General features: G+C 42.5%; 1 protein-coding gene across 1 annotated transcript; it reads left to right on the forward strand.

Moving 5' to 3' along the window:
• Nucleotides 1–462: 462 nt before the first annotated feature.
• On the forward strand, nt 463–13760 carry LOC308130016 (NUAK family SNF1-like kinase 1). The gene is made up of 7 exons (XM_080496187.1): nt 463–849; nt 5841–5961; nt 7052–7203; nt 8436–8501; nt 10432–10551; nt 10843–10975; nt 11123–13760. The coding sequence occupies exons 1-7, from the start codon at nt 613–615 to the stop codon at nt 12340–12342; spliced, it is 2049 nt and encodes a 682-aa protein (XP_080352313.1). The 5' UTR covers nt 463–612; the 3' UTR covers nt 12343–13760.
• The last annotated feature ends 1006 nt before the right edge of the window (nt 13761–14766 follow it).

A 14766-nucleotide genomic window follows, 5' to 3' on the forward strand; every position in this document is an offset into this window, starting at 1 on the left:
AACTGAAGCTGTTTCGTTACCAATTAGTACCTTGTCAGTTTGAATAAACTTTAAAATAATAGTCAAACTCAAGTGTGACGCCAACATCACCCTCTTATTTCATTCTTACTCCAAGTTCTTCAAAGTATTTTTCATTGCGTAGTTTTCCCCACCGCATGGAGAGAAACAAACAAAAAACAAAAAAACATCCACAGACATTTCTGTCTTAAGTGGAGGATTTATGGTGAGTCTGACCCGCAGTAACATTCCTTACGTGCCTCCCTCCTTCCTCTGCAGCTCAGCCGGTCAAGAAGCCCCATGATCCGGTTATAAAGAGAGAGAAAAAACCCCAAGTGATCCCAAATGAGTGCTAAGTGTCCGGGATGGCTCCGCCCATTTCTCCGGAACATGTGGTTCACTTCCCATCGCTCCTGTTGCTGTGACTGGGGGGGGAAACAGAGGCTGGGGCGTAACGGGCGCAGGAGGATGGGAAAGATCCTGTCCGGCCACACGCTGTAATCTTGCCTCATTTATGGGCGATCTGCTCTCGGGCGAACTGCTCCTCGTGTCTCCGGTCCAGCCGCAGTGAACGGGGGCCGCTGACAGGTGCGCGCAGCGCGCGGCGGACGGACGATGGGCAGACGCGAGGCGGCGGACAGCAGAAGCGCAATGAACACCGAGGACCGATCCGAGGCCGGCTGTCTGCAGGACGGTGGGTCCTCCCCGAGGACGGACCACCGCCAGCCGATGGAGGTGAAGAAACACCAGCACAAGCACAACTTGAAGCACCGCTACGAGGTGATGGAGACTCTGGGGAAAGGCACGTACGGAAAAGTGAAGAAAGCTGTGGAGAGAGCGACTCTCAAGACGGTCAGTGCTTCTTGCTCTTTTGGCATCATTTGTCTAAACTGTGACAGTCCAGGCCAAGATCACTGACTTGCTACAACGTTTGCGGACCCATGCACAAGTTATTGTAGATGATGTGATATGTCATTCACTTGAATATCCTCTGCAGCCTCCATGTGTCTTTATGTGCCAAGATGTTTGCCAAAAGTGTTGTGAAGATATGTTCCTCTCTGTGAGTGGCTTCTGCAAATGTTTTCTTCCATTTGTAGAATAGAATAGAAAATTAACACTTTTTTAAAATGTAAAATAAACTACACACACACACACACACAATGATACAAAAAAAATACCACACAGTAGAGGTAAAATATAAATATTAAAATATGTACAACCAAGTCTTGGTGGAGCAACCGGGAGTATTTCCAAAGTAGTGCAGAAGGGAGTACAGCAGCTGTGCACATTTTAAATGTCAATAAATGTAAACCTGGTGTTGCAATACTATTATTATTAATATTGCAGACCAAAATCACACATTTTCCTTCATTCAGACATATTTCTCAGTGGATGTCTGTTTAAGGCGGTTTCACATTTTCACCTTGCCTTAATACAATTTGTTTCTTCTCAATATTACATGTATCTTGCACATGGCTAAAGTCCCCAAAGTAACTGACACCCAGAAACTGTATTTGCTTTATTGTTTCTGATGTTTTCAGTCATTTCAAATGTGGAGTTTACATCCTGGGTGGTATGTCTTTTGTGTGTCGGGGAGGGGGGGGTATGGACGGACGGACTGAGCTCACTGGCTGATGCTGCTGAGCACTGTTCTTGCTTCCTGTGCTGCCAGGCTGAGATGTCTTTTTTCTGAGTCACTCAGCACTTGAACAAGGGGATAAAATTACTACAATGGTGTCCTCCGACAGGGGTCTGACCCCTTTTTACCACAAGCTTAGTGAAACACAACTAATGCGCACACACATGCACGCACACAGACATAATAGTATAATATGTTTCCATTAAACCTAACGTTGGCTATATCTAGGTTAAAAACAGAATGTGGTGCCAGATTACTTGGAATAATCGTGGGTTTATGTCTGCAGTCGGGCGTTAATCCCTCACTCTGGTGAGATCTGAGCACAAAGAGACACGGGCCTCATCAACCTTAAATTCCGCTTCTGTTTTTTTAGTAAACTAACACGGGGTAATCTGGATAATCTGTTTTCATTTTTACAGTCAGACTGTGTGAGTAAGACTTCTCACAATTCTACCTCAAATCCTGTGAGAAAGAAAAGGCAGAGACACCGATGATAAGAGATTGTTGGGAGAGTATCCAGGGAGAAGAGAGTTGCTATGATTCATTGTGTGTGTGTGTGTGTGTGTGTGTGTGTGTGTGTGTGTGTGTGTGTGTGTGTGTGTGTGTGTGTGTGTGTGTGTGTGTGTGTGTGTGTGTGTGTGTGTGTGTGTGTGTGTGTGTGTGTGTGTGTGTGTGTGTGTGTGTGTGTGTGTGTGCACACACATGTGGGGTGAGTGGGTTCTGTAGGACAACGGGAAAACGCTGGATTCCTTGAGCCATTAGGCAGCACATACCAAGGATTCCTTGAAACAAAACGGACATTATTTTTGGAAACAAGACCAGGGAGCTGTTGTGCGAGTGTGGGGAGGATTCAGAGGAGGAGACAGATTTAGAGGTACAAAAGGAAAGAAAAGGAGGCATCAAGAGTAGATTTATACATCCCTTTTGTTAGTGTTTTCTAATTTTGGATTTTTGTCTGCGGGATGCTGCGTCTGAGGATTTTTGTCCAAGTATGAACTATATGTTGTTTTTATAAGGTGTATTATTTTTTTCTACATTGTTTTTAAGGGTGACTGTAATGACTGCACAGAAAGAGATGAAAAGAAGTAAAACTGAATATCAGGTCAGAGTTACATGGGTTTACTAAAGCGTGACCTACATTTTGTGGGATTTTCACAATTTCCTAAGCACGGTGATTGAATCAACATCACTTCGTTTGGTGTGTGGATATCATGATATTTTTCTGTACGGTTTCATCAGAAATATACAGCTTGTAACTTGTGCTTCTTCCAGACAAAACTACTTTCAACTCGAAGATGTAAAAAAAGTTTTGCGTGTTTCCTTTGTCAGACTTGAACAGCAGCCCACACAGATGTGTCGTCTGTCTGCACTGAGAGGGAGTCACTTCTCTTTTTTTTCTCTCCAACATTTACTATGAAGATTGATCCTCTTCTCATATCTGTCTGTTTATAAATCTGGAAACAGCAGCCAGAGGGGAAAGAACAAGCCTGGCTCTGGACCAAGATTTTAAAAAAAGAAAAGAAAAAGGACCAGCCACTCTAACTGAAGTGCAGCACAAGAAACAGAAATGGTTCACAAGCTGTGTGGTCGGCAAGGTCAGAAATCAAAACCCTTATATCTGATTGTAATGGCCAGTCATGAAACTCATTTATCACTGAAAGGGAGGTCTGACACCTTTAACTTCTCTGGCTATACACAATGTGTTTATGTCTATGATGCCTCATGGGGTTAACTCGACCATGTATTGGATGAGGACATCTACATCCTGGATTATGCCTTGGCCATTAAAATAACTCACCATCTATCAGATTTGCTTTAAATGAGGGCAAAGTGATGGGAATATATTTTATTTTCATTTTGCCCTTAATATACTGTATATAGCTTCACATTTGAAGAGAATATGGTTATATTGAAATCTTTAACTCTTGCGACATGCAATTTCATACAGAACAGTCCTTCAAGGCTTGGATCAACCTTATATTTTAATAAAGAAACTGAGCGTGATTCTTTGAATTTATTACAAACATGAATGCAGTAAATAGAGGGCGTGTGGCCATCTGCAGCCATCCAGGGTGTCCACAGTAGCTCAGGTGAGCAACATGCATGATTTGGCACCTCTCTTCTTCTTTTTTTTTTTTAAACATTGGACATTGGACCTACTTCCTGGCACCGCCTGAGCCGCTGGGGGTTAGAGAACCACAGCAGTGGGATTTGAACCATGCTTTCAGTTTGAACTTCACTAACCTTTAGACCAGCAATGTCAAGAATAAATGGTGAAGAAACAGACAACTACACAACATACAAGACTGTAAACACAAGACTCGCATATACCTAACCATGTTTTTGTTTTTTGGTGTGTTTTTTTTGCTTTTTATGGATTTATCATCTTTTTTAGTGCTTTATTGATGTGCAGTGGTCGAGACTCCTGTCAGAACATCCTTTGTTTGGTTTTGTTCTGGTTGTTTCTTCTACCTGCAAAAGAACTATGCATGATGTACATGGATATTCATCACAGAAAGGCTCCCCAAAGCCTGGATTCGTACTGATTTGAACTAAAAATTAAAAAATGTGTCTGTTTAGCTGAGTGGTGAGGTCGAGGAGCATTTATAATGCCGCCTCAAAGCTCCTGCACATGCTGTTAGTGGGCTAAAGGTTTGTGCCGAAGAACGATGCAGTCAGAACATGCCCTGGGCCCTGAAGCTCCAGCAATGAAGCGCTGGACTTTGTTTGGTTCCTACTCTGTATTACAGGGGCATCTTTGAAGATTACACTACTGGTATTATACATCTGGCTATTGTGTTACACTATACACTAGATTTCTCTGCTTTGTACATCATGTAAACCAGTATCTCATTACTTTGTCGTGACTCACACCGCACAGCCACTTCTGTTTCCTACAAGGATCAAGCTTTCAGGCTATTTCACATGCAGAACATTATTCCGATGAACAATAAGGCATTGTTTGTGAGAAGGATACTTTCCGGGGTTATACTAACCCATGACGTATTTATTGCATATTTGCATTCACAAGGGTGAGATCATGCAAATGCGCACATAGCCAAACTTCCTCCACTCACACGTGCCTCTTGAAAAAAATGTCCCAGTTGCCCTGAGGAAGGGAACAATGCCCAGAGTGTGTCTTTATTCTCTGAGTGCTGCTGATCAGGCAAGCATGCTTAAGTCTTGGAGGCAGTAAATTAAGGGTTATTCAGGGTGTAATGAAACCTTTTTACTGAATTTACATACTTTGGCATCATTAATCCATCAATATGTCCAACACTATCTTGTTCTGCTCACTGCAGATTCTATTATATCCTGTTTCTTTTCCATCCACAGATTTCATCATGTATTTGAGTTGGTAATTTTCACAAACATGCAAGTCTGCTTTTTAATAACTGTTTAACACTGGACTTGTAGCAAAAACTGGCCTCAAGTAGGTGCCACATCAGCCTGCAGTGTCTGATAACAGGAGAAGTACGATACAAAAGACACTAACCCAAAACAGAAAGAAACACCTCCACCAGATTGATCTATGTAGCTAATAAAGGGTCAGCTCTGTCCCAGGAAAGTGTTTGAGTTGCGCTGTGTAACCATTGTGGTTGATGAAGCGTGCGAATTGCATCTTTCACTTTCTCGCGGACGTTTTTCCGGCAGCTGAGAATGCTGGAGTTGTGACCCCGAGGGTAAAGGCGAGCTCACTCACAGGAACTCTGTGGCTGAATCGCATCATTACTGTGGTGAAATCATGTCAGCAATGTGATTTCAACAAAATAGTTATCTCATGGCACGAATAAAGGGAAATCCTAACATTTTCACATGAACAAGCCTCGACGACAATGAAGAAGAAAAACTTCCTTGGGAGAAGCCTCCAGCTGATCCAGTCTCGGAGGTGGAGGATTCTCATTGCACTCACTGTGGTTGCTGTGGGATCACTGTGGGGTGGGAGGAGGGAAAAGAACAGGACAAGAAAAAACATGAAAAAAAAACATATGAATAGGGAGTGAAGTTCTCTGTGCATTAAGATGTCTTCCAGAAGTATAAACCCATAACTGGTTGACTTCTTGGTGCAATATTTTCTATGAGAATGGAAAACAAACATTTTATAAAGTACCACTATGACATAAGTGAATTTGTGTAATTTCGTTTCCCGTCCTTACATTCCCAGTGGATTAATATTATCATGTTCACGTGTCTTCCTGCTCAGGTGGCAATAAAATCGATCCGTAAGGAGCACATCACCGACGACCTGGAGAGGATTCACATTCAGAGAGAGATCGAGATCACGTCCTCGCTCAGGCACTCCAACATCATACGCTTCCATGAAGGTACAACTACAAACATGCAACCAGGATCAATTCCTTCTGATTTGAAATGTTCCCATTCTCCAAAAATTAATTAAGTTTAGATTCACAATGTTGGAATTAGTGATACGTTTAGTCCCTTCAAGGATTATAGCCAACTTATTATATTTTGGGTCGCTGTCTAAAGCACTGAAATACCCATTAAAGCCCTCGACAGACACTGTTCATGTAAGTCGACAGTGGTCAGTAAGTTAGAAAAGGTAGGTGAGTTTTAAAAAAGATTCTTTGTTTGTGAAACAAGATTCCTGACTGACAACAACATCGAGGGAATACTGAATTTGATCTTTAAAGGGTCATTAGTAAAAGACAGTGGCCATATTACAGCTGAGGAACAGTTGTGTCCTCAAGGTTAGAAATATAAACCAGTAAACAAGATGTTGCTGGGTTGATTCTCAATATTAATGAGTCCTCATTGTGGGTCTCTGCTCAGAGTTTCTTGAGGAACTGGTAAAACCAAATTGAAAAGATCTCATGATATGGGAGCAGCTAAAGCACAATCTCTCTCTTTTGTTATGCTGTGATTCATTCAGTAGAGCGATCGCCTTCCGATCTTGTGGTTGTCGGTTTAAACCCTTATCTTGCCTGCTCCATGTGGCAAAGTGCCCTTGAGCCTGACACTGAACAGCTGCATGGCAGGCATTCTTGGTGTGAGGGAATAGCAGAATGTGACAGATGTAAGTTGAATTGAGACTTCTACTGGAGTAAAATGGGCAATATTGGTAAAAACAAAAACAAAACATTCATACCCACTTATATAAAAATCAATTTTTAGAGTTTTGTATTTGATATTAAATCACTGAAGAGCATAAAGCAAGTTAATTTGGATGCAGTGATTCACACACAATCATTATCCCTTGAGGATGTTGTTTGGTCAGTAGCTCACGGATCCTAAATATATCCCATTAGAGTGTGACATTATTTACCGTGTTAAACTGGTCTCGTGGGGGGGGGGGGGGGGGGTGTTTCGCAAAGGAAAGTCAGTTTGCATATTCACACTGATATAAAAATGCATCATGCCTTGCCTTGACCAATGCGTGTGTCCTTTTGTCAACAGTGTTCGAGAGTCGGGATAAGATCGTGATAGTGATGGAGTACGCCAGCAGGGGAGAGCTGTATGATTACATTCAGGAGAGGAGGCGACTGCCAGAAATAGAAGCCAGAGGCATCTTCAGACAAATCACATCTGCTGTCCACTACTGCCACAAGGTTTGCACATGTGCACACAGTAAACACACACACTCTCAGCTCAGGCTCCACAGGAATTCAGTCCAAATTAGTGGGACGCATGCAGACACGTGCTGAACTGCATGCTGCGGTATTCATCGGGCATAAGCAAATACTGTACTGCTAAATCCACCAAATCCTAATCCTAATACTGCAGAAAAACTTGACTTTGAGTTTTCTGATCTCTCTGGGCTAAGCACGCATTAGGCCTTGGTTGCTCTCTCCGGTCACACACTAACACATTTAACAAGTATGTTGCCTGAAAGAACCTCCTTTTTCCTTCCCCATTAGCGTAAGCCTCAACAAAGGAAACACAATCTTCTTTGTTTCTTTGTTTTTATTGTTGTGTACATAGAATCAACAGCTGTGCCACAAAGTAGGAATTATGAAGGAAACGCATAAATCCTATTAATAGAGAAGTGCATTAAAGGAGCCCTGAGTGTCTGTGCCTGACACTCAGCTGAGCTGGAAATGACACGCACATTCTGTGTTTCTACCAGTCTTTTTTCGGCAGTTTGAGTTCTTAAGGGATCCATCACATGAACTTCAGAGCTTAAGATTTTGCTCCCTGAGCTTAGTGAAGTGCAGCGAGGTGGATTCTGTGCTCCTCGTGCCCTCAAATACAGTCCCAAAATAGACACAAATGTTCCTGCGTGAATAAATTATTGAACGTGCCTCAGAGGTATGCAGGCCACATGGAGAGATTTAAGCAAGGCTTCAAGAGAAGAATGAGCGCCTTCAAACTGAGTTCCTACCAATTTCAAATGCAGCCAGGATAGTTGCCTGATTAATCATGGGCTTCTTTTATGTTTGCTTTCTCCCTTTGCTTGCATGCTGTGCACAAAACACCGTCCAAGGTCACGGGTCGTTTCCTGCACAAAAGAACTCTCAAGAGGAAGTAATTACTGAGAGAAGGGAGGCTCTTTAAGAGAAACTGACAGCAATGTTTAAGGTTCCTCGTCACACTACCTCCTGGGTGGCCACACATCTATCGCAGCTTTGTCTCTTCAGTTACTTCCTACTTATCTCCAGTGCAGCACTTCTTTCTGCTCAAGACTTCCTCCTCTCTTCAGGGTTTTAAGTGTAAACAAATGTGCCTTCATTTGTAAGAGGCTCGAGATGAATCGCCCGAACACCGACGTCCTCGTTTGCGTGTGATTTTTCTTTGGATTCCCCGAGTGTACCGCTTCATGTGTGTCTCTGCTCCTCTGCAGAACGGCGTCGTACATCGGGACCTCAAGCTGGAGAACATCCTTTTAGACCAAGATTTGAATGTAAAGGTGGGATCAATCAAAAGAACACAAACTGACACTTTGGGTCACATTCAAAAATGTAAACATACAAGTTGGGGGAGAACAAATGATGGTTTTGATCATCAGAATACACAGTTGATTGCACATTAGCTGAGACTGCTGTAAAAACGGCAAACAAATGATGGATCGCTTACTGCACGCAGCAACTTGAATGTGTTGTTCACCCATGCTGAACCTGAACAAACACAATGTAAGGTCTTATAAAGGAACCCAGGGGATTTTTCTGCCTTATTTGGATGTTTCATTTCCTTATATGGTGGCGATGCCTGGGCAAAGAGGAATGTAGAGAATCCAGCGGCAGTCTTGGCATTCGTGCCAGTCCAAAGTCTTAAGTGCACGTATGTTTTGTCTGTCCGTCAAAAGAAATGGCAACATGCCGACCTCTCAGCAGCTTCTCCTTCATTGCCAGTCTATTCACCACAAGCTCACCACACTATGCTTACACCGGATCTGTCGCAGGAAATGACCGAGTCTCTGTGTTATGCATGTCCATGTAATGCCTGCACGAACATTGCTTCATGTCACATTTGCAGGAAACAAAAACAGTAGGAGATGTTGGGTAAGACATTATTATTTAAATCCAACGGGCTGCACAGTTGGTGGTTTGTTTTTAAGTGCTGTGAAATCATTACATTATTCTGCATTTAATAGACACTGTTACCACTTGTATCATTGACTTTGTGGTGAATGACTGGAAAAGTTTAGTTCATAATCTTAAAATAGAAGGTACAACAATTAACCAGTGCATCAAGACATCGTGCATTGGAGTACAAATATTGAAATTAACATTTCACTCATCGTTTTTGGATATTTTTATTGATGATGACATGATCTTTCACAGATCAACAAAATCTTACGTCTCTTCAAATGAACCCCCCCCCCCCAAACTGCAGGGAAATCGAACCCCTGTAGTCTTCAAATGACTGCAGTCTTTGCAGACTGTTGCTTCTCACACCAAACCCCATGTGGTTCGCAGACACGTGCATGTCTGAATGTATGTTTACAAGACAGTGTTTGTGTTATACAAGCACTCACTCAACACAAGGAATGTCTTTGCCACTGGGTCCACTGCAGGAACCTCACAAATCTGCATTTGTGGTGTTTAAAGGCAATTTACATGCCGTACGCACAATAAAACACAGGTCCACACTCAAACTTTATTCAGTCCACACATTACAGGCACTGCATTTATAAATAGTCGCGGGATGGCTTTTATGCACAATGTTTTTCTCTGGACTGCTGTTCCATGGAAATAAAGCTGTCATGTTGGATATTTTCAACACCACAGGGTGTGATAGTGGACCCGTGTGCATGTTAATAATCTCTCCAGATAGAGAGGAGACACAGTATGTCTGTGTATGGCTCTCGCAGCCTCGAGTGAGTGATTGTTCCGTTACGTGAGTGTAAGCAGCCTGATGTTTTTGGCCCTCTTCTCTTCCCTCCCTCACACTGATACTGGGTGAACTCTCAGCACACCTATTTTTGGCTCCTTCCAAAGGAATAGTTTGGAGTTATTGTGTTTTTGCTGCATAACTGAAAGTCCGCAGTGCACACAGAGGAGGAATCTGGATCGCATGACGACGAGTGTGAATGTTGAGGCGAATGAGTGGTTGAGAATTATACAGGGTTGAGTGTGTTCACTGATCAGCCCATTATGTCATGTATGCAACCGTACAGATTGTAAACTTTACATGTGTGCATTGTCCTTTTCACGGTGTGGTCTTCATATCACACTGAAGCCTGAGTGCCGTAATCTATTAGCTGAAAGGGTTCAGGAGCTACACTAATGTCTCTTTGGTATATGTGTTGTTGTGGCAATAGTGAGATTTATATGACGGGGGAATAAATAGTTACACCAAATTGAGTTAACAATTTTTCCATCTTTCTCTCTTTGTAGCTTGCTGATTTTGGCCTTTCAAATAATTTCCAGAAGGGCTCTGTGCTGCAGACCTACTGTGGAAGTCCACTGTATGCTTCCCCAGAGATAGTGAAAGGACTGCCGTACCAGGGGCCTGAGGTGGGTCAACACACTGTCCTTGGAGACTGTTTCTAAACTTTCTCGGTTTTGGTTGCATTTTCACAAATATCACAAGTTATTGTAATCAGACTGTAATATTGTAATATCTTCTCTGTAACATAGTATTATTACTGGGACATTGACTTTGAAGTTGTTTTATTTCATTCAGTGTTGCTTTAAAGTATTAAAATCAGTAGCATTTGAGTCGAAGGACAGTGTGGAACCTGTTTTTGTGGAACTCTGCATTTCCCGAAAAGAAAAGAGGTAGGATTCATTGTGTTTGTGTGATAGGTGGACTGCTGGGCTCTGGGGGTTTTGCTCTATGCCCTGGTGTACAGCAGCATGCCATTTGATGGGGCCAGTCACAAGAAGCTCACAGAGCAGATCAGCCAAGGTCGATATTGCAGACCAGATCCTCCCTCAGGTCTGCAATGTCCACGTCACCATCTGAAATAGTTTTTAGTTCTTTTCACAGCTCTTATATGTGATTGCTTTGGTGAATTACTCATGTGCAGTTTTGGTTTGCATGAGGTTGACCGCTGTGAGTAACTCTCGATGTTGTTCCCTCCAGACGCCTGCGCTCTCATCGACTGGCTCTTGACGGTGCGTGCGGATGAGAGGGCAACCATAGAGGACGTGGCTAACCACTGGTGGGTGAACTGGGGTTATGAAGAGAGTGTGTGTGACTGCACTTCATCCCCGCTCCAAGAGTGCCCCTCCCCTCTGCTGGCACGCTACATCGACTGGCAGAACCGTGTCGCTGCAGCGGGCAACCTCACTGTTGACCCGGGCCGCCCATCCTCAGACACTTCCTGCTCACCTCAGCTCAGTCCAAACTCATTTTACTTCACTTTGCCTCTGAAGAGTGACTGTGGAGGAGCGCGACCACGTGGAGGAATTTTAAGCCTCAGGAAGTCACGCAAGGAGAATGCAATTCCTCAGACTGCACTGGGTGCCTGTGGTGGTGGTGGTGGTGGTGGTGGTGGTGTTTCTGCAACACCGGCCTCTTCCGCTGCAACTTCCTCCACCGCCACCACCGAGAGAAAGAAACCCAAAGGTATCCTCAAACACCAGAGGAGCTTAGATTCAGTTTTTCACAGCCCTCCGAAGGAGAACTGTCCTTCCCAGCTGTGTAACACTGGTTCCCAGTCTTATCGAACGCATGCACTCGCTCACAATCACGCAGACATGTTGTCCAGCAGCCTTCCACCTCCCTCTACTTTTAATCAGCCTTCATCTAAAATGCCCAAAAAGGGTATACTGAAAAACTTATACGGGGAGTCCGGCTATGGCTTGTCCTCAGAACGGAAAGGCTCCGGATTCGGAGTGGAAGAAAGAGTTGAAGGTGAAATGTTCTCACGTAAAGAGTACACACGTATTCCAGCCGTGGAGGACAGTCCCACCATGCGCACGGAGGCTGTGAGAAGACGGAAGGGTATCCTCAAACGCAACGGCAAGTTCTCACGCAGTCTGGACCTTCCCGACAGCATCTACTCACCCCCCCCCCCTTCGGCCGCGGTGGTATTCCCCGAGGCTCTGCAGCAGCTCCTCAGGACCACAGGGGATGTTGAGGGCCGCCGTAGCCGCCCGTCGAGTGTTGTGAGTGAGGATAGCCTCTTCTCATCGGATTCCTTCGACCTGCTGGATCTCAGCGCTCAGTCACGTCGACGGATTTTCTCTCGTGGGATGCAGCACAGTGCCTGCAGCTCTGAGGAGGACCTGGAGCAACTGAGAGCCGGGGAAGACGGTGTTGGTGAAGACAAACAAGGACAGAAAGAGATGCAAACATAAAAAAAATTTAATAAAAAAAAAACATGACATTGTTGCTGATATTTGGTTCACTATCCCATGATATTTAGTGCCTTGCGTTTTGAAAAGACTTAAACTATGGATAGGTAGCATCCCGAGTCTGTCCTATAAGTTCCACTGCCCATGTAAAACACTCTTCATAAAAGTGAAATAGATCAGTTCAACATTGTTCTCTGAGTGTCAATAAGTGACACCTGATGTTTATGCAGCATCTTCTGGTTGGTGCTGATGAAAGGAAAGACTCACTTTAACCTCATCTACTCAACTGATCCTCTGTTCAGATGTATTTCTGTGTTATCTGTGTTTGCATGCTATCTTTGGCAAAGTATGGGCTTGGAGGTATGAATCTATATATTAAGAAAGACATGTCAAGAAGTACGTGCTGTTTCCATAATCAAAATGTTGGATGATTTTGAGCATGGAAACCTTGAAGTACACTGTAAATTTACCTTTGTAATGAATTGCATGACATTTGGCCAAAGGTTACAGCACATCGAAACCAACTTATTGGGGGGAAAAAAGCAATATATTACATGATTCGTATAATGGACTGAAGAACACTTATATATTTGATCTAATTTATACATCAGAGATACAAGAACCTAATATTTCCATGTGACTCTGTCAACAGCTCAATTACAGTGACATAACAAACTTGTAAACATATTGCATTTGCTTCTTTATAACTTTATGGGAATCATGCAAAATGGGATTAACGTAGAACAATTTCCATTAAGTTTCAAGCCTTATGTGAAGAATAGTACATCTGAAGGGTGTTGCAGGTCTTAAATATTAACACACTTTAGTTTTCAACAAACATACACTAAATTCTTCCATATAATCATATAATCTTTCTATGACTGTGTTGGTATATATAAATTAATTTGATTGAATTTTGAACTCATTGACAGTTGTGTGTACGACTCTATTACAGTGGGTCTCAAACTGTTTCCAAAATGTTGGTTTTCCACCTTTTATAAATGTGAATGCTGAAGAAAAGTGTTATTTCACTACATGTTATCAAACTACATGTATTTATACTACACAATGTAGTATTGTGCACAATTTGCTCCTTTGCACCAACACACAGAGTGGATAGCAGATGAATCACTTTGCTTTCTTACCGTGACGCCACCAGTGCTGCTGTCAATGTTTGAAATGATATACACAGTGGAAGCAATTTAAAATCTGTAACTTCAGTACTGTGAGACAGTAATTCTCTGATATGTGTTTAAAAATGTCATACTTTTTTGTTTGTCTTTGGAATAAAATCAATTGTGCGACACTAAATGCCTGCAGTGGTGAGAAGACACCAATCAGCCTTCCATTTCAAATTGTTGCCACTCTTCACAGAAAGAAGATAAAGAACACTGTTTATGAAAATAAAAGAGCACAGCATTTTCTTCTTCCTCTGAAAACGGCTGCGTTGACCTTTATTTTCATTACGGCTCATGTAAAGTAGAGAGAGAAAACCCTCTGCGAAAGAGGGCAGACAAGGATTCGGTCAAACATTTTTAACAACATACTTTACATAAGGTTGTTTACATTTTTAAATCATTTCCTTTAAAAATGGATCAACAACTTATGTGAGCAAAACAAAAATAAGTGATGGGCCACTGCACGTGAAGGATGCATGCTTTCACTTTTGTTTCCTTAAATGGCTTCCACTAAACTCTCCATGTAAACATGGGCCTCGTGTTTTGCCATTTCTCCTTGAGAATGTGATGAAGAGAAACCATTATCTCTGTGGAAGAACCTTGTGGCTTCAGGTTTGAGGATTTTACTGCTTTTTGGCAAAAACATTTTAAAACCAGCTGCAACAAGATTTTTGTGTGCCAATGTTTTCTTGATATCCTGCCCAGTAAATTCTGTAGCCAATATTACATTTAGTTGTATTCACTCGGACTGTTAATGCATTGTAAATATTTATTAAACTATGTACAATGGCAGCCATCGTGTTGAATAATAGCAGTGGTGATATTGATAGTAGATAAGAAGGGTTTTTAAAAGTGCCACATTTTCCCACTGGACTTCCTGAAGCAGTGTGACAACAAAATGATATAAAAAAAAATCCCTAATCCTGAATGAACAAATGGTTTTAAGGAAATAAAATAAAATAATCAATAAAATGTCCTCCATTCCTTGCAGAATATCCGTTAAGGAGATACAGGAGTAGGGAGGGAGAAGAAGGAGCAGAAGATATTTGAATAGTTTCCTAAACGCAACGGGTTTGACGGTGGAAATATCTGACTGGCTGAACTGATGTACATAGATAGAGCCAGCAGATGGCGGTAATGAGCGCAACTCTATGGATGCAAACTCCCGTTTTAATCTCAAAGAAGAAGAGAACCGGAAGGCATCGAAACTACAGGAAAAGAGAAAAGAAGAAGGAGGAGGATGTAAGTA

The sequence above is a fragment of the Blennius ocellaris genome, assembly GCF_963422515.1.
Source record: "Blennius ocellaris genome assembly, chromosome: 5".
NCBI classification, from domain to species: domain Eukaryota; kingdom Metazoa; phylum Chordata; class Actinopteri; order Blenniiformes; family Blenniidae; genus Blennius; species Blennius ocellaris.

Coding starts and splice junctions, on each gene's coding strand:
- LOC308130016 (XM_080496187.1), top strand. CDS start 613: ATGGGCAGACGCGAGGCGGCGGACAGCAGAAGCGCAATGAACACCGAG. Junction 850..5,840: donor AGAGAGCGACTCTCAAGACG/GTCAGTGCTTCT, acceptor CTTCCTGCTCAG/GTGGCAATAAAATCGATCCG. Junction 7,204..8,435: donor CTGTCCACTACTGCCACAAG/GTTTGCACATGT, acceptor GCTCCTCTGCAG/AACGGCGTCGTACATCGGGA.